Source organism: Eurypyga helias, unplaced genomic scaffold (assembly GCF_000690775.1).
Source record: "Eurypyga helias isolate BGI_N326 unplaced genomic scaffold, ASM69077v1 scaffold16587, whole genome shotgun sequence".
Taxonomy (NCBI): Eukaryota; Metazoa; Chordata; class Aves; order Eurypygiformes; family Eurypygidae; genus Eurypyga; species Eurypyga helias.
This window is the reverse complement of record NW_010259950.1, coordinates 309-20,475: the sequence shown is the minus strand read 5'-3', so window position 1 is coordinate 20,475 and position 20,167 is coordinate 309. Positions and strand designations below refer to the sequence as shown.

The window sequence follows — 20,167 nt, the reverse complement described above, 5'->3', positions numbered from 1 at the left end:
CACTATCTTCCAAAAAGGATGTGGGATTTAACCTCTCTATCCTGATTTGCAGCCTCCCTTTCCTACAAGACATCTCAAAACCACAGAGAACGCATGTCAGCAGGAGAAGCAGCTCTGACTGACCGAGGAAGGTACGTGCTTGCTTTATAATAGTGAAACTTTCTCCATTTGTTTGCGTAGGGTGAACGTGAGGGACACCCTCTATTCATAAAACCTGCTGGATTTCATTAGTGCAACACCAGATATATTTAAGAAAAAAAAACATTTGAGGGATATTTCAACACAGTGTATTAATTTTGCACTTTGTCATTGCAATTTATTTGCAAATAAGCACCGCTGTACTAAGCGCAGTAAGCATGTACAAGTTCAGTACATGTTCAGTGATGAATTGTCAAGCTCATTTATGTAATTTAGTAACACTCCCCATTCATCTTATCAGTAACTTTCACGTTTTAAAAAAATGACAAACATAAAGGTTCATTGATTTTTCACTGTTTTGCTGCAAGAATGCTTTCTGTATTTCCCCTCAGACAGGAAAATATGATAAATATGATGGTCAGTTACAATGTCGTTTAAAGTCACTTTCTGGGGAATTTCCCTTTCAGATCTCTCAGGCTAGCAGACTGCACTGAAATGGATGTTGTTCACATGATTTAGTAACGTATTTGATTTTCTAAGTGAAAAAAAAGGAACAAAACACAAACTTAAAGGCTGTGCAATCAAGTGTTTAACTGGTGTAAAGTGAGAACAACATCAAACCCGCTCACTACCAGCAAAGGCACAAACCCCAGCGGACTGCATGCTCAGTTGACAGCCGATTTCCTCATCCCTTGGAGCAGGCACAGTTTTGCCAGTGAAACTGCTTGTTCTCTAGCTGTACCTGACAACTGGAACAGGGCTGCCCCCAAAGAAAGCTCGTGAACTGGTCCCCACACCCATCCATGTGCTGAGACAGCACCAGAGCACCACAATGAAGCATGTGCAATGTAACTCAGATGTGTAAATAAGTGGGTTTTACTGGATACCTAGGGCAGCCACACCCCCAATTTCTCACCGCTCATTGCAGTATATTTGCTTCTGTTGTTATGGGACGTGTTGTGGTTTGGTTGCATACGCCAGATAAAACACCTAACTAGCTCTTCCACGGACCTCACCTAGCTCTTCTTCAACTTTCCACAGCAGGAAAGTTGCCTTCCCTAAGATGAACTTCAGGGCTAGGGTTAGAATCAGAATTAAGATTCAAGACAATGATGATAAAGCCTGTGGCTATAGCCTGATTAATGTTAGGACAAGCAAGGGACTCAGATCCTTGCTATGTAGGCAGGGCTGTGGGTTTAGCTTAGGGTCTATGGAGTATCTAGCTAAACCTCTCTCTTTCTGTCAGTGTGAGAAGATATGATATCAAAAAGGGAGAATGGCTTAACACATTAGTTCTGGGGTATGCAGGGTGACTAATGAATCCTAATGCACTTAAAACAGTGTTACAGACAAGGCAGAAGGGGCTGGATCTTTGCTAGAGGTTTTGTCTTCATCTAGTGTTGGTTTGCCAAAAAATGGCGACTTATTACTGCTGCCTTTTCCTTCTGCAGTCGAAGTAGCAGAATTGTGCACAATGGATATACAGACTCTAAATCTGATGTAGGGTGTCTACATCATGTTTCATGATAGAAGTTCTGTTGTCTTCACGATGTGGTAAGCTGGGCACTCAGAACCGTCACACAAAAATAGCGCTATTAAGGTGTGGGTCAAGCTCTTGTATAGTTAGGAAGTGCTGGAATTACAAGTAGCTATTGCAAACCTGATTTGGTGAGTACCAGTACTGCAATAGATTTTAGCCAAATGATCATGGCTGGACTTGCAGACCTTAAGAGTATTTTCCAACCTAAATTATTCTATGATACCATCACCATATTATGTTTCCCTCACACGACCCCTAACGCAAATACAGATGTAAATCCTCTACATTGTTAAGGGGGCTTAATGTATGTGGTGCCTCATCACATTCTTACAACTTTGCAAGCCTTCGCATACGATACTTGGCAATGCTGGCTCTGCTAAATACTGTTGCTGAGATTTCTTACATAGCTCTAGTACAGGCCTCCGAAGCAGTGCTATGGGCCAAATCCTGCCATTCTCAACTTTATACTAATGAGTGTTTTTAGCAGTTCAAGACAGACCAAGCACTGCATTTCACCTATGCAAATCAGCACAATTAGCCCCATTCATTTTAGTTCAAGTCAAAAAAGTTTTCACCTGAGGTTTTCTGAGCTGAATTCCGATTCCAGGAAACGAAGGAACTGGTCTCGTCCTACTGGGTCCTTCAGCACCTCATCCATGGAGAAACCCCATCTTTTCACACGCTGCTGACTAGGTTCTTTGCTGTTTGGAGAGAGAAGGGAAAAAAACCAGATGGAATGTGCATTTCTGCCTGCTGTCTGAGCAGCTGCTGCTGTTCCTGCTAAGCAGCAAAGGGAGGAAGATTATCAGACAGGGATATGGTGTTTCTTTACTCAAGATTTTTGCAGAACTACAGGCTAGAAAATAACATACAATAAGAAGTTATAAAGACCAGGGTCATCATTAAACCAACTGTGCTGTCTGGGTGCTACATACATGACAAAATGAGAGAGTGAATGATATGATTTTCAGAATAATTTCTGGCAGGTTTCATGTAAAGAACAGCATACCATATTTGAATGATTATGCATTATACACTTCTTATGTATCTCCTCAAATGTACCTTGGGAATTTCTTACATGTCAAGGCATAAATTTGCCAGCAGTGTTCCCTGGGCTGCTAGTGAGCTCCAGAGCATCTCCTTGTGTCTCACACAGTGCTGGCTGGTCACTTGGAACTGGCTTCAGATTTTCAGCTCCACATTTGCATTAAAAAAGCATTTTCACTAAGAAGCAGTGCAGACGAGTTTTCTAAAAATGATTACTGGTTTATGGTCTTTCCTTTTTCAGTGCCTCTGATTTTTGGATGCCTAAGTCTTGGAAGACTGAAAAGCATCTCCCTCCTCCCCTCCACGATAATCAGACTCTTATTTTGTGTCTCAGCTGGGACACTGCGATGCAGAGGCACCCAAAATCACTAACGACTTTTCTCCTAAATTATTTCTTAATACAATCCCACTTACATAAGCTGTTGTTTGAATTGCCAGACATGTTGCGGAGATGCCTATGGGGAGAGGCAGGGCCTGGGAATCACAATGGGGATCCTACAAGACAGTCCGCATCAGAGCGTAATCTGGGCTCACAAAGTGTTTGAAAGCTTCTGGTGTGATGGCGTCATACTATGAGACAACCATTAAAATACAGCTCAGCTGCTCACATTTGTGACAGCAGAGCCATTGTTAACAGTACATATCTATTAAACTACATGTCTCGTCATGTCTGCAGTGATTCTTAATCCCGGAGCCCTAGGGGACAGTGGCGATCTGTGCTGAAGACAAATAAGCCAAAGGGGTAAATAAAATGCCCATTCTGATTTCCTCCTTGTGTAAAGAGTAAGTGAAATTGATGGGCATGTCCTCACTCGGAGCGCAGAGCAGTTGGGATGGCTCCTCCTGTGCTCGCTGCCCAGGAACCAACAGCGCTGCGGACGAGGGAGCAGATGCCAGCCTACCTGTTCAGTGAGCCAGCCCGGACACGGGGATGGGAAAGTCGTGTTTGTGCAGAGCTACCCATGAGCTAAGATTGAGGAACGGCCTGCTGAATCCAGAGGTCTGTAGCTGTTCTTCTTGCTGCTGCGTGTTCTAGCATGAACAAAAAGGCCCAAGTGCTGCCTAGAATTGAAGGCTTTCTGTGGCGTTTCCCGAGTGTCAGGCAGGATGAACTGCAGCGACACAGGGCTGTCCATACTCAGCAGCCGGCCTTACCGTTGGGAGTGAGAGGCTCTTTGTTTTCCTGAGCGAGGGCTCTGCTCTCCTAACTGAGGAAACAACTTTGCAGGCAAAACAAGGGCTACTACAGCTCTTGGGGATTGTTTAATTATTCATGCAAGTTACAACTAGATGCAGATGCAGTGAGTTCTCTTACAATAGAGAATAAAATGGAAATACAGAGCTGTTTGTTCTTCCATCTCCCAACAATACAACTTCCTCTTTTTCATCAGCACGAGAATCACCTTCCATAACTGAAATCACAGCAGAAGCCAAGAATTTATTTTAAATTCCTACAAAGGCCGTGACATCATGTTAATTGTATTCTTCAGGGACGCAGACATCTTTTCTGGGATTTGCAGCTACCTCAACAGATGCAGAAATTATGGATGCCTAGATTACCTTCTGGGTGAGGGTTCCTCCACAGAAGTATTTTGCATGGCCTCCATCTGTTTCTAGCCCTGCTAGGAGGATGGAGAAAACCAGAGAAACTGACTAAAAAAAGGAAATCCAAAAATTTGAAAGTATGTGAAGAGGGGTGGAAATTAGGGAACTAACGGATTTTTGTGACTACCAGAGAAGCAGGTGCAAACATCTGTTACATCCCAGACCACATGGGTTTTAAAGAGGGAAATAACTTTCCCTTTTCCTGGAACACTGATTCATTGTGAATTGGCTTTCTTCGGCTGGCAGCATCTTAAACGTTACATTATTATTCAAAACCAGACAGGATTAGATTTGGCATTCTCTTTCAAAGATTTGCTAAAGTGAACTCCCAGTTCAGATTTGGTGCTGAACACCAGGAGAAGCTGCTGAGCACTTGCTGTAGTTGGCCACAGCACGTGAGTGAGTAGCAAAGATGAATACATGGCATGGTGATCACATTCAAACCTGCTGTGAGAGCTGCTAGGTGTAGAGGCAGGCAGGACAATTCAAACCTGCGAGGGCTGTGGATAGTGTGTGACAGGAAGAGATTCAGACACTGGCCAAATTGCCCTTGCACCACCATTACGTAGGCAAAAGATGATCTAAATTGAAGTGCTGTGCTTGGTATTTTGGAGAAGCTCTCTGAGATGCAAGGCATGGGAAGCCCTCCTTTTTACCCGTTACACACCATAATGGAGACAAGCCATCTTGTTCTCTCACTTTGTCAATTTGTTATAATTGTGACCTGCCAAGTCTCACACAGAGCGCGCTGCACTCCTCTCGGCTCCTGTGCCAAATCCACGTCTGCACAGCAGGAACGGCCACTGCCCTATGATCCATCCTATTCTGCCAGTGCCATCTTCCATGGGATCCTGGGACACGAGTATGGCTGGAGCACTGCAGCTCGGGAGCAGGCTCTCAAAGGCCAAAGGAGACATGCTGGAACAAGTATCTCATTGCAGTATCCTGTATCTGTGGACTCTTAGACCTGAGTCTGTGCATGTCCTTGACAGGCATAAGAATATCGTTACCTGACTTCCAGAGTACCACACATCAAGTCATATGGAAGTGGATGGGCTGCATAATTCACAGAAGTCATGATAAAGCATAAGCTCCTGTTTAAATTTTAGCTATGTACTTGTACCTTGTAAAGTTATAGATGTCCCGCTTCCTAGCCAAACAGGGCAGTGGGAAGACCATAGAAACCCAATGTCAAGACAACTCCAACATTACGTAAAGCTACCAATTCTTACCTCATTTCGATGTCCCACAATGCCACATCATCACTTATCCAGGGATTGGAAGGCTCGGCAGGAGTTATAAAGGGGTCATATTCCACATACTGCTCCGTGTAGGCTATTAAACTGACAGGTATAAGGAGGAAAAAAAAAAGAATCAGGGCCAGGATGCTCAGTCCCATGCCAGAGGTACAGTCTTTCTTTTTCCTTCCTTTTTTTTTTTTTTGTGTGTCTCTCTCTTTATTTTTAAGTGCATTTGTCAGTTCCTCAGCCACCACAGGAGGCCATTTTTGCAGGGATCGTGCACACAAGGATGTCTCTGCAAACACCCACCAGCTCATTGCAGTATTCTCCACAAGCTCATCTGCTGTCAAGATGCTCACACAAAAAGCCCGATGAGGCAACAACTGGATTGCTGTGGTTGGACTTCCCCCAGAGAGCCAGGGGATCCCTGTGAAGCGCATGCCCTCCTCCTGATTTGTTGCACGTTGGTATTGCCTCTCGCCCCTTTGGTTTTCGCAGACTTTTGCACCCGCTTAACTCTATTCATTAGGAGTAACTCATCTAAATAGGGTCATGTGCTGGAGCTAAGAATATACCTAAATCTTTGGAGGATCACAGTCCTGAGCATCAAAGCTTCAGGCTATAGATAATTTTTTTTGTTATGCTGGTGTACCATATAGTCTAACGGCACTATTGTAAAATACTTCAACCATAGTTTATAATAATTAACTTAGAATGTGGTAAATGATACGCATGTTGGAAAAACACCTGGCCTTTATACTGGTTTGTTTCATGACGAGTCAGAGAAGACATACAGTCTCTAATCCTCACCAGAATGAGATTCAAAGAGCTTGCTGGGAAAAGGACTGTGTCTGCTTGCATAACTGATTCAGGAATTCCACTGGGGTTGGGGCTAGAGGCGCATTTTTACAAAAGAAAGATAGCATACATGAAGCAAATCAAAAGAAATTTCTCCTCAGCTGTATTGGAAATACTCTAAGGCACTTCATAATTTTTTTGCCTAGGTCTGCCAACTAATTAACTATGTTAATTGAGCCTCATCATACTGAACAACTAATCTGCTTGCACTGTGATTGTCCATGCTAAACTTTACCTCTGGTCTTCCACACCTCAAAAAGGCAGGAGAATGAAAAGACCCTGTGAAACAAAGGGTCACAAAAGGCAGAAAATTTCCCTGACCTGCTCTACGGTAATTATTTCTTTTTGTTTGTCCTAGCTCTTATCATGAGGCATTAAAATCACACACTTTTGTAACCACAGCAGGTTCCCATTGCCCCTCAGGGCACTCGGGGCTGTCTCATCTCATTTCATTAATTACATTTCATGACTGCTGTGGGTCAAGGGTTGGAGGAGGGAGCAGCGTCCAATTTCAGAGAGCAGCAGCAATCCCAGAGACATCAATGAGAGAGAGGGTTGGTTAAAAGAACCCAACAAAGAGGATCAATCACGAGATATCTGCTGTGAAACTTGAATTGCTCCTAATAAAATAATAAGAAGGCATCAGAGACATGAGTAAAAGTACTAGAAGAAAAGGGGAAAAAATAAACTAAATGAAACAAGGGGGAATTGCTAAACGCATTTTGCTGATTCAGTATAATGACAGCCATGGAATTGTTCCCTTACTGTCTAAAGGAGGCTACAGGCAGGAGACTCCTAAGGGACAGCATTTCTGCCAAAATGTGAAACTGGGCTTTCGACCCTTCAGCTGATGCAACTGAATTCTGGTAGAAGAGGTGGTGGGAAGACCTCACTGAAGGGTGCAGAGTTTGCCTTGATAGCCCATCAGTTTTGCAACCCAGGGGCCCTGTTGAGCCTTCACAAAAACTTTGGGAAGCTGAGTGAATAACACAGATTTGTGACACATTTTCATCTAGGGAGCCAAAATTGCTTCTGCTAGGAAGACGCTCAGGTTTGCCCCAGCCATTTCTGTGATGCCACATGTACTGGGATTGCACCAACACTACATGATGCAGTCAGGGAAAACAGTCGGTAGAATATATTGATAGCTTTGCTCAATAGTTCTCAAATCTCATTGCCAAATCCTAAACCTGACAGTGTGCAGGTCCCGAGTAGGGAGAAAGGATGAGGAGAGAGGAGGAGAAAATCATTTCCAAGCTGCCTGGAGCAGCTGAAGGATGCCTTCTCCCATTGTTGGTGCAGATCTACTCCAGGAAGGGGAAGGAGTATCATGAAACAAATCGGTGGGCATTTAATTCATGGGCGCTGGGAATAATCTTTTGAGAGCCTTTCCATTCCTCCCTCTGCTGGATGGGGGCTATCCCATAGAATACCATGCAATGGCAGGTGGTGCCAGTGTCAGGCTAGGCTGTTGAAAAGAGCGTGCCGAGAAGTTGTCTCCAGCACCCTGATCTGCCACACTGATTAGTGATTCACTTAAACTAGGCCCAAAAAAAGGGTCCAGTCTGAAAAGTGACTTGCTAATACCAGCACCTCCTTATGCAGCAGATTTGCTCCTGGCATGCACATCCAGCATTTTACATCGGGCTTTCAGGCTACACAGGTTTTTATTTCAGGCAATCATTCAACTCAGGTCATCCATATTCATTCCTCCTCACCAACCCTGCCAAGCCACTGGACTCATCAGTCCCTTTACTTGCCTCCCACCTGCTCTGTTACCCTCCACATCCAACCTCCATTCCCCACCACTCTCTGCACCCAGCCCTCAGACCCTCCAGCAACGCTGCCACGCAAGGTCACCACGTAACCAAACACTTCTTCACAAGATATAATATCACAACCGTGATTTTCGTTCTTTATAATTTCAAAATTAAACTTTCCAATCAGGAGTAAAGAACTTTTTGATTGTCCTCATTTTATTTATTTTTTTCTTGATTAGCAATTTGCACAGGTTTTGATAGCAACATTTTCTTATCCAATTTAGGACCAATAAAAAAAGCCCAAAGCCCTTTAAATCCAGGAAAATTTTTTGTCCAGTTTCACTGAAAACCAATAATTTTTTTTTTTTTTTGGCACTGCCAATATCCGTTTATAATGTCAGTAGCTCCTTATGAATTTGAACAACAGGTGTGTTATATGGACAGGATTTGATGTTCACAAGTGAATGAGTTTTACTGAAACCATTTAATGAATAAATACCTACCTAGAAAAAAATTCAACCAAAACCAATCTGCTTGCTTGTAAATTACGAGCCTGGAAATTATTACTGTCACAGTATACTACAGTCATCGTAAGTAAATTCAGTACAAAATGACTTTTTTTTTTGGTAAAGCACAAACGTGTTTTCTTAATAAAAAAGAATCAGAAAGCACAAAACATAAATATCAATGTACTAATTTCAATCGTACAATATAGTGTATGCAGGATTTCAGGGAGCCTCTGCATATTTTTTTTTTTAATTGGATAAATTTTCATTTTAATTGTAAAACTTTATAAGCCAATAGGAACTTACTTTGTGGCTCTCGCCATTTAATTTGCCTAATTTAGCACACACATGCTAATTACAGGTGCAGGCAATGCAAAGCACATTTCATAGGGTAATCTCTCTTTAATTTGCTGAAATAAAAGTTCCTCTGTTATTTCTGTACAAGGCACCAGTCCTTATCGTGTCCCTCATATTCAATACAGTTTTGCTCTAGAAGTGATGTTATGAAGACAACGCTGATCCCTACATTTCCTGCATCGATTCCTCTGGAAACGTGCGTAACTTACAAGTACCTAAATAAAGGAGCTGTCATTCCCAATTAAATTTGAGCCTTTTCTTTACCTGCTCACATTATCCTACCACAATTAAATATTCTACAAGTCAAATTCTGCCTTGATTTGCCTCTATGAGAAACCCAACTCTTAAAACATTACCTTGAGTAGTCCAAGTACAACCACAGCACTTCCCAGAGAATTTAATATATATAATTGGGAGCAGAAATTGGCCCTGAGACCCCAATATAAACAGAGTCATAAGCATGACGTGCAACAAGATGCAAATGCAGCTCCTTCCCCAGAGCTGTGCCAGGATAACAAGAGATGAGCACTGAGAGTTCACCAACAAAAGATAAAAGGGTATTTTCAAACTGAAACAGGAATGACTTTTCCGTAAATAAACTTGGGTGGGACATAAAAGTACTGCAAGGGTTCTTTCTTTTGCGAATAGTATTTCGTTTGCTCTTACAGTACGACAGCATCGTCATTTTTCACCTACTTTTTCTCAGTGGCTACAAATGAGTGAGTGAGGCCACAAATGTTGGTGGTCAGCAGACAGGCAGCATGGCCGGTCTAGGAGGGGGAAGGATTGATGCACAGAAAGGGGCCCAGCCTTTCTGTGTTCCTGACCGCTCTCTGTTTCTGGAGATGAGGAAAGAATGGGAAACCATGCAAATGGCGACACTCACCTTTCTGCTACTTTGGACATCTTTAAACAGTGTCTCTCTATCTGCACGTTCAGGAAAGTTATCTGAGGAGAGAGATGACAAGGCCATTAACAATCCAGGAGCTCTACAGCATGCATTGATCATATCCCAACACACTATTGATTTCTCTTTCCAAACAGCTTGAAAGTAATTCAGAAGGAAATGAGACCCTTCCCTAGGTATCAGAACCAGCTTCTTAACTGCTTCCAAAAGGAGTCTCCACTTCCTATGGCAAAGTCCCAGGGGAAGCTTCAGAAGACATAATTAAAAATAGGAGAGGCACATATTTGGGGCTGAGGTTCCTAGACTGTTCAGGGTGCAATATGATCCCCTTTTTACACCACACTCCTCTCTTCCACTTCTCCAGCTGACCAGCATCACAAGACCAACAACGGTTTTACAGCACATTTCCACTCTGCTGTGAACTAGTTCTTCCCAGTAATCTGCAACCTATGTTACCTATGATGGAAAAAGCTCAAGAAATTCAGTGTTCAGGTTTACTTCAGAAGACCACCCTAGAACTGGCTGCCTAAGAAACATGTTTGAAGCTGCCTTTACTAAAACACCTACCTCGTAATCCCTACTGGTACTTCAGTGAATGCTGCTTGGTGCAGGAAAGTAATTTCAAGGGAGAGCTCCCTGTGCCAGGGCAAGGATATTCAAGCTGGCTGGCCATTGCTTGGAGTATTGTGCAAATTACTTTTTCCCAGTTCCCTAAAAGTTCTAACTATACAGTCTAATAGTTATGCACAGAACGATGCCTTTCCTCACCGCTCATCCCCTGCCTGTGCCCCAGTATGCTGGCTTCTTCCCTAGCTTTTGTCACTGCCCACTTTTTAGACATCCTCAGTGAACTGGAAATTAATCTGTCTGCTCGCCCACAGACAGAATAATACTAGATTCAAAGGTCAGTACTACACATAATACATACGATCATACAACTGCACTGCTCAATAAATGTGTGTATATACACACACATATCTTTAAATACTCACTACTTTACATGAAGTATGTGAGGATCAAGGACAGGTAAAGCATACAGTTGGTTTTGCTGATATCTCATTAACTTTATATGCTCTTTTCTTTAGCATCTAACAGTTCTTAGAAGAGCTGCCATGTATCCACCTACTTACTTGTTTCCGGAAATCCTCTTTTGTAGTTTTGCGTACAGGTTGGGAGGGCATGTGTACAGGGCTTTGGGGCTGAGACTCCTCTGTAACCCCATATACTGACTGAGGAACCAATAAACAAACAGAAGAGATTAAGACTTTTTCTCTGTTACGCGATGAGGAAACGTGCAGTATGCAAAGCAGTAAGGTAACGAGCCAGCAATTTCCTACTGTTTATATCCACACAGGTCAATAATCATTCAGCCCGGAGCAAAATTTACAGATCAGACTGTGCTTGCAGACGCTTGCACTTGGAAGGTCTGCAGGCATGTAAGAAAAGGGTTTATTTTAAATGCTAAAAAGGGTTTATCTTAGATGTTTAAATGCAGCTGATAATTTTCAAGAGCTCTGAAGGCTGTGTGCAAACACTTGCAGGATGAACACTGGGAGTGGTCGTTGTGGTGAACCGAGCAGAGAAAGAAAACACTAGAACCCAACCCTGTACCATTTTCTTTCACTTGGTTTAAGTTCTTGTTGTAAAAGTACACACTGAAGAAAGAGCTTAAACAGGTGTCAGTGGGTCAAGTTCACATGAACTTTTCTAAACAAAACCCAGCAACCTGTAACCATTCATATTTAGGACAGACTTGCACTGAAAGTAGCATCAACTACCCTTCCATCTTTTGCTTTTTATTTTACATTCTTAAACATTAGTAAGAGACATGTGAACAGCTCTGCTGCAAATTAACTACCAATGGAAGTTCAGGAGTCTGGTGTCACCTCCAAAACAGGTAACAAGTGACAGGACAAGAGGAAATGGCCTCAAGTTGCACCAGGGGAGGTTTAGATTGCATATTGGGAAAAATTTCTTCACTGAAAGGATTATCAAGCACTGGAAGAGACTGACCAGGGAAGTGGTTGAGTCATCATCCTTAAAGGTGTTTAAAAGACATGTAGATGTGGTGCTTAGGGACATGTTTTAGTGGTGGACTTGGCAGTATTAGGTTAACCTGTTGGACTGATGATCTTTAGGGTCTTTTGCAATCTAAATGGTTCTTTGATTCTATAGACACAGAAGAGCCGAAACTCCTGGAAGCCAAGGACACCCAAGATGCTAATGATCATGGATCCAGCTATTGAAATTATTATGGCAGGTAAATAGCTACAAAAAAATGTGTGCCCAAATAATTTCTGAAAATGGGTCCTAGGCACTTTGCCAGCTGGTTTTAATTTTATGGGAGTGCAGAGCCAGCAGATATCTGAGAAACAGAGCTTCTTCATGCCCTTCTCAGCTCCACCCATCACCCAGTCTGCACTGCTCTGCTCGTAAAACAGGAATAGTAAATTCAACAATTAGAAGAAAAAGGAAGTGATATTTGCAAATATTTTTTTTGGTACCTTTTGGGTGAGTCTGATGTACTGTAGGTGTCAAGTGCGATTTGCATTAAAAACAACAAAACCCACCCAAATCCCAACCCAAAACCAGAAACTGAAACGGACCTTTTTCACCTTCTGAGGGTTTTTCATACGACGACACTTTCTAATGTCCATTTCTGTGGTGTTCACACAGCCCGGCTGAAAAGAGATGGTAACTGTATTACTCCTCTGTTTACAATCCACAAGCTACCTTACCTTTCTAAAATATACAATTAGATCTTTTCCAAAATTCTTTCCTGAAGTTTGTGCCCCATAAATTACTCTCGCTAAACAAGAGGCTGCATATACCCAAACTTGGCATCTCAGCAACTAATCCATTTACTCATAACTTTGGCACCAAAAGGAAATATCTCAGCTAAGAGGGGAGCTTTTTTCTAGGAAGTCTGAGCCAAACTAGGTAAGCTGCTTTTCTTTCGTACACACGATATATAATCTTCAAAACTTCACATTTGTCATGTATTTCCAAATCAATAATTCCATGCACGCACAAGCCTAGAATGTCTAAAACAATCTTGTAGACACTTAGCATGTTTTGAACCGCGAGGAAAATCCACGTGGTGACTTTAAAGGCAAAGCCTTTATGCAATACATGGCACAGTGTTTACTAGTAGTAAGCCTTTTCTGTCACAACCTGGAAAGTCTCATGATTCAAAAAGAGCGTTACCACAGGCCTGTGCACATCCCAGAATGCTCTTTCTTGACTGTCCAAAATCTTTCTTTCTGTTTTATCCTTTTTTCTGTCAATTCTGGAAAAAAAAAAAAAGCATGAATATATGAGTCAAGGTACAAGTAATGCTTTCTTCTTTGTTACAGCTCCTAGCTAGGGTTTTTAACCCCACGATAAAAGAAAAAAAATCAGAAAAATCAGAAATCCACTTTTTTTGTACAGCAATGTCACACTCCTGCTTGCCAGGCCATGTGCCATGAACAAAACAACGCCCATGTTTACTCCAATATGTGTCAAAGAGATTTTTCTGTTAAGGTGGAAAATTTACTTTAACATCTGTTTCTTTATCTGGCGAGGAAAACAACCTTTTCCAATACTCTGTTCCCAGACCCTGATTTGGCAGGCTGGGGAAATCCCTCTTTAGCTTTGTCAGAAGACCTACCAGGACCTCTTTAATCCAGGTGAAGCTCTCGGCCAGTGCTGGACACAGGTCCACATCGGGAGGCCCCACTGCATGCGGTGCCCCAACAGCACCGCTGGCATGACCACGGATTGCCAAGGGACAGCTATCCCAGACACTGCCACACCAGTGGGGATTTCTGACCATCAGGTCCACCCCCTTCTGTTTTTTCTTTTGGATGGGCAGTGATCCTCGGCTAAATCTGTGCTAGAAAAGGGACTGGGAAACAGGGGACTGAAACTGAAGTTTCTGAACACGCCTCCCCACAACAAGCCTGCCTCCCCCCACAGTTCAGTATTACTCTCTGAATATCCTCCCTGCAAGTCTGAGACGAGAAACCAGCTCTGTCCCCGCAGCCGCCAGATTGCGGTCACTGTACTGTGCTCTGGAGCCAACGCAGACACCCAGCCCAAAACTTCTCTTTCTGAGTGAGCCCTTTGTGCCCAGCCAAAGGAGAAGGCGAAGTCTTCGGCTAAGCTTAAATCACACACGAACTGGACGGACTCTTTAGAGGCTTCATGAATTGTCTTCATGGGTGCTTTGTGCTGAACTGAGGTTCATATCCCCAAACTTACTGATAACTCAGTATTTCACATTTTTAACCATGAAGACACAACACTCTGTGGCTGCAGTTTTTGAGCAGTGTAGTTACAGCAACGGATATCCTGCGTGCAAATGAAGACATGGAAGGCAGAGCAGAACATGATAAGCAGGAAGAATGCTTTCAGGTATTTTGGTGTTGGTTGTTGGTTTTTCTTCCCCCCCACCCCCCCGCCTTTTTACTTAATTCAGGTCTGTGAATTCTGGCAATGCCATTCAGAAACCTGAAGACTGAACCATCACATGAACTAGAAATCAAGAAGCTGAAACTAGCCCAGGAAAAAAGCAGACAGTGGCCAGCCCATGCCTACATCTCAAAGAAAACTGAACAGAAAAAGATGAATAAGCAACAGCGGTTGCGTCAAGAATCTAATGTTCCCATTTCTTTCTTAGGTAATAATTTTTTGCTGTGGACCAAATGCAGAATTTTGTTTTGACTCAGTTTTTTCTTTTATAAACTTGGCAATAAGACTTTAAGCAACTGAAATTACAATTGCTATCTTAACTTCTAATTTCATCTTTCAAACAGAAGACTGGTATTCTGGTTGGAAAAAAAATCCCTTCATTACCTTGTAAATTAAAGGATAATTACCATTTACTTAAATAGTGCATAATTACAATGTTATTAAGCAAAGAATTAATCAAAATTCCAAAGAGTTAATCAAAGAGAGAGACAGATACCTCAGCCACACCCTTAAGAAATGATGCTCCTTAACTTTTTAGCATCTAATGCTGAAGCTGCAAATTCCTCCTAGTAGTACAGAGTGTCAATACCAGTGTTCTCTAGTCTACACTAGGCTACAAACTCTGGACCACACCCATTTTGTAGCAATAATGAACCCGCGCTCAAAATACTGAGAGGCTTCAAACTGTTTTCACAAGGGAAGATGAGAAAAAAATGTGGATTTCAATTATGAGCAGAGGATAGGAAAAACCCAAATACTAAACCTGAGTTAAGTTTCATGTAAGCAGTACTCAATCCTCCACAGTAATTTAGTAGCACAAGCTGGACTGCAGTGAGTAGAGGTACAATGGAGTCAACTGGGGATTGGCATAAATGAGAAAACCAAATCCAGTCTGCTTGTAAATACCACCCTTACAATCAACTTTTAAGTGCCAGTGTTTTTAAACTCAGAAATACTTTACAAGCACAGAGTAACACAGACAAACGAAAAAGGTCTGTTCTTTTCATTAATACAAACCAAAAATACTGCACAGGAGTAGAAGCAGAATGGGCACGTGAATTGTCCAAGCTCCCATGGTGAATCCAGGCTCAGGAGCTCCTGAGCAACATTTCCAAGTAAAGATAATTAAATCCATCTTTCAGATTCTGGCACAAACCTTTAGAACTGGATCTCTATTGTTTCTAGTCTGCTGGTGATTTAAAAAAAAAAAAAAAAGGTGTTCACCAACACTTTGTGAGCTTAGTCGCAGTAAAGACTTTGACAGAGAAGTTTTATCTTGGCAGAATCCCCTTCCCTTCACAGCTCTGAATACTGGTGCAGTTCAGTGCTCCAGGATTACTCACTTCACTTGGGCCTCAGCTTGCATGAAGATGAATTCCCACTTTCTTGCAAATGCTCTCTGAAGTCTTGCTAAGTTTTCCTGACAAAAGACGAAAATAGTAAGAACAATTAATCCCTGTAATTATAAGAACTGCTGAAGAGCACAGTTAGCATCGCAGGCGTTCATGTTATTCCTTTTTTTTTTAAGCTGGAAAACTCAAGACACGGAAGTCAGTGGTTGTTTCAGGTGAACTATCTCGCAGGCAAAGCAAGGTTGTAACACATCCTTTCGGGTGGCAGCCAAGAGGGCCCTGTCAGGGAGAAGTAATGGAGTGTGATGAAGGCAGCCAGAGTTCTGCTATGAAAATAATGATTGACTTGTTCCCAAAAGATAACACTGGGAAGCTTTGTGAAGCTGATGACTTTCATTTCTGATAGCAGATGGCTGCCACCTGCATGTTTCCCTCTCATCCCCACTTTCCCTTCCTCCCCCTACTGCTCTCTACTGCTAAGGTGCAAATCCTGAGCATCCCTTGCTTCGCTCAGTCCTGGTCACCACTGAGAGCATTACACAGCTGCACAGCTCTGAAGGCTGAGGATTACCAGGATGATTCATAAAAGGAAATGGCTTGTTTGTCTGAACAATGAACATGGCTAACTGCACAGACTGGGTCCAGATGCAGCCTTGTTCTACATCTGAAGTCAGGGTTCTGGTCCAGACCCATTACAGAGAGTGTTGTGATCTGAACATTGGGAGGTGGAGGTGACTTCATCACAGCGCAAGGTCAAACTCAGGACATGGCCAGAATTTCGGGCTCAAACAGCACCCCGCAGTCACATATCCACACTCAACCTGATAAGGAGGCCTACGAGACCATTAATCTGACACTCTTCCTCATTACAGCTGGTTCAACTGTTTCAAATTTTCATTGAAAATGAACACCATTAGTTCTACTGCTGTTCTTTTTATACCTATTCCCTTTATTTCAAGGAAGTGCTTAAGTGCTTGCATTTCAGTGATAGAAAAAAAACCCCTTCCTATTATTTACTTTAAACTCTTGTGTAACACAAGGCATAAAACTTGGCCCTGTTACCACCAAGTCCATGTAAGAGTTTCAGTCCATATACACAGAGGAAAACAGTTAAGCAAATGATTTTTTTTTTAACCGTGATGATTTCCTTAACTGTGGCTACAAGGAAGAACTACTTGTAATTATCTGCAAAACTAATTTTTGTGTGTTTTGGGTGTGGTGGTTTTTTTTTTTTTAATTTTGTTTTAAATTATGTTCACATGTGCCCTCTGGAGTAAATATGCTGAAGCCAATGAAACATCATCAATTGAAGCAACGTACGAATCATGCTTATATGTGGCCAACTATAAACAAAATTGAATGCAATTATGCAAGCTTAATCATATCATCAGGACCCCTGCTCTACCAGTATAAATGAGCAGGGGGGTGGGCTGTCTATGAATCCTGCAAGCAGAACTTAAAAATGAAAAGATGTTAACTGAGATGCTTTGTAGACGTTCTTCTTAGGAAACTCCAGGTCAGCGCTGATGGCTACGGAGAAGCAGTCTCATGCTACATCTCCAAAAATGTGTACTAAGCATACACGACTCCTTCCCACTTCTATAAGCCTGTTTCTCTCACTTGTGCTTAGCTTACTTCTCCACTGCTGGTCTGCTTCAGCTCCCATAATGACTAGGAAGAGTTGGTGCCATTCTTATCTGACTGTCTCTAATTAAGAGAGCAAAGTTTGAATGCAGAAGCAATATCTAATTGTGCAATGCAATATTCACAAGAAAAATGAGAGACTGCCAAGATCTAATTATTTGCCATCACTGGAGCATTGCTACCCTCCGTAGACAACGATGTGCAAAAGTACTTAGCCATAGCCTCACTGCATGTGTGTGGGAGTATGAGCGCTGCTGAACAGCCTTTTGTTGCTTTAAGATAGATCTTTAGAGTACTTAGCATTAATTGGTTGGCTGTGAGCAATTTTAATGGTTTTAATAATGAAATCAACAATATGCAGAAGAGAAAACTCAGCAAAATGATGTGTAAGTGCATGCAGATTATTTTATTCCTTCTTTTATGCCTGTACTTCAAGATTAGAATGGGAACTCAGATGCATTTCCTGGGTGGACTGGATAAGTGGCAATTTTTGCATGCTATTCACTGAATGGACCAAATATATATATGACATGCACAAAAGACTCAAACTGCAAGAAGGTAAGGAAGAAAGAAAAACTCCATTCTTGGACCCTCCAAGATAGGCAATAAAAATGCTTTTGTCATCATTAAACATGAACACAGTAGTCCACTAGAACCAGCTTTGTAAACAAACCCTCCACTGAAAAACTCCACGTTTGAAATTCAGCTGTTACTCTGTTGAGCCAGTGAACAAACAAACAAACAAATCAATACAATAGAAAGGAAAGTTCAGCTGGTCAGCAGTGCGTTACACTGCTAGGACTCCAAGAAACTCACACCAGCCCCGCCCCACTGGCCTCCATCTTCCCATTCCCAAACCCTGCATAACCTGAAACCAAGGTTGTGGATATTTTTATGGATAATCATTTCCTAACAGAAAACAGGCCCTGAATAAGCTTGAGTAATAGTTTTTTATATGGTATATTAAAAACAGTCCAAGTCTAATATCTGAAAACTTTCATAACTAGATGGGTCATCAATAATTTAATTGCCCAATAATGCACCTCAAAATCCATCATTTCTGTGTGTTAATATCTGCTACATAAACCAGGACATGTTAACTGCCAACAGGAAACAAAGGTAAACTTCCGTGTAGTTTGCCCCAATCTTGTGGGGCTGGCTATCTAGAAGATGCTTTAATTGGAGATGTTGTAAAGCCAGGGACATTCCCCGATCATGCTCCTGATGTTCAAAGAATCAGACTGGTTTGGGTTGGAAGGGACCATAAAGACCATCTAGTTCCAACCCCCCTGCCATGGGCAGGGACACCTTCCACTAGACCAGGTTGCTCAAAGCCTCATCCAGCCTGGCCTTGAATACTGCCAGGGATGGGGCATCCACAGCTTCTCTGGGCAACCTGTTCCAGTGCCTCACCAACCTCCCCGTGAAGAATTTCTTCCCGATATCTAATCTAAATCTCCCCACTTCCAATTTAAACCCGTTACCCCTTGTCCTGTCACTACAGGCCCTTGTAAAACGTCCCCCCCAGCTTCCTTGTAGCCCCTTCAGGTACTGGAAGGGGCTATAAGGTCTCCCCGGAGTAATGTCTCCAGCTCAACCTTCGCAGAGTTTTGACAGCTAAGAAAATATGCAGTGAAGGCTGACCCCGAAGCACAAAATGGCAGCATTCAATCAGCAAGCAAAGCTCCTCCCCCACCCCCACCCCCCGCCTTAAACTCTAGCAGCAGTGTACCTACGGCTTCATAATCCGCCAGCTCCAGCCTTGCTTTGTTCTGCATGGTCCGTTTGCAGAGATAGATGGCTAAAGGAAGAAACAATTACAGACGATTATTAGTACTAGATCTTAGAAAAAAAAAAAAAAAAGAAAAAAAGAGCGGTCCATGCACTGTTCATTCTCATCAGAAAGCAACATGAACCAAGAAATGAGAGGGCTGAATACCCAGCTGACATTACCCACTAGTAATCTCAGAGGTCTTAAACATCTGGGACACCTCATTTAAGAGTGCCGAGAGTAGATGCCAGCACCTAACAAGACATCTGAGAAAGGCACAATTGCTTCTGGGGCTAGTAAAAGATTAAGCATTAGCAACCTGTTCCCCTCAGCACCTTGGAAATATGCCTACCAAAGTGAGCAGCCCTGCACTTTTCCCCTTTTGTTTTGTTGGGTTTTTTTTAAAAAAAAGAGAAATAATTCAGGATATTGAAAACAAAAATACAGGCCAGGTCTTAAAGGTAAGATTTCAGCATTTTTTCGTATGCTCCATCCACTTATTCTACACATTTCAAATGGTTAAGAAAAGCCTTCTCACTTTTCACCCTAGGCAGACACCACAGAAAGTGCTGCGATGTGGGATTCTGAGGGTCACGATACCAAACCAGTCCCAGGCTGCCTCTGGGAAAGCCTCAGCTGGACCTGCTAGCTTACCCCATTTCCATTACAGGCTGAAACACAAGGTCCCCAAAACACCCTGATTATAATACAGTCAGGTCCGAACTACGTAAGAGAGGACCACTGCTCTCATTTTGGGACGGACCTAGATGTGAATTTTACAGTTTCCTTGTGTTTCGCCCTCTCTTGTGCTGCAGGGCCAGGTACTTATTGTCCAGCAGCACACCAAACCAGAGCAGGGCAGAAGACAAAGCATCATCTACATAAAACTCTAATAAATATTTCTGAAAAAAAATCAGCTTTCCTTTGAAAACCATGAGGTTTTGGTTTGCTGATAAATACAATTTTCTGACATCTTCACAGACACT

At 42.4% G+C, this 20,167-nt stretch overlaps 1 protein-coding gene across 1 annotated transcript; it reads right to left on the bottom strand.

Annotated features, from left to right (window-relative positions):
* Positions 1 to 1,154: 1,154 nt before the first annotated feature.
* On the bottom strand, positions 1,155 to 19,211 carry LOC104504273 (regulator of G-protein signaling 6-like; the record flags this gene model as incomplete). The annotated part of the gene is made up of 10 exons (XM_010154847.1): positions 1,155 to 1,214; positions 2,010 to 2,125; positions 2,254 to 2,379; positions 5,563 to 5,673; positions 9,939 to 10,000; positions 11,090 to 11,188; positions 12,566 to 12,640; positions 13,167 to 13,248; positions 15,758 to 15,834; positions 19,147 to 19,211. Coding segments are annotated over 10 exons (873 nt in total), but the record flags the coding sequence as incomplete, so codon positions are not given.
* Positions 19,212 to 20,167: the final 956 nt, after the last annotated feature.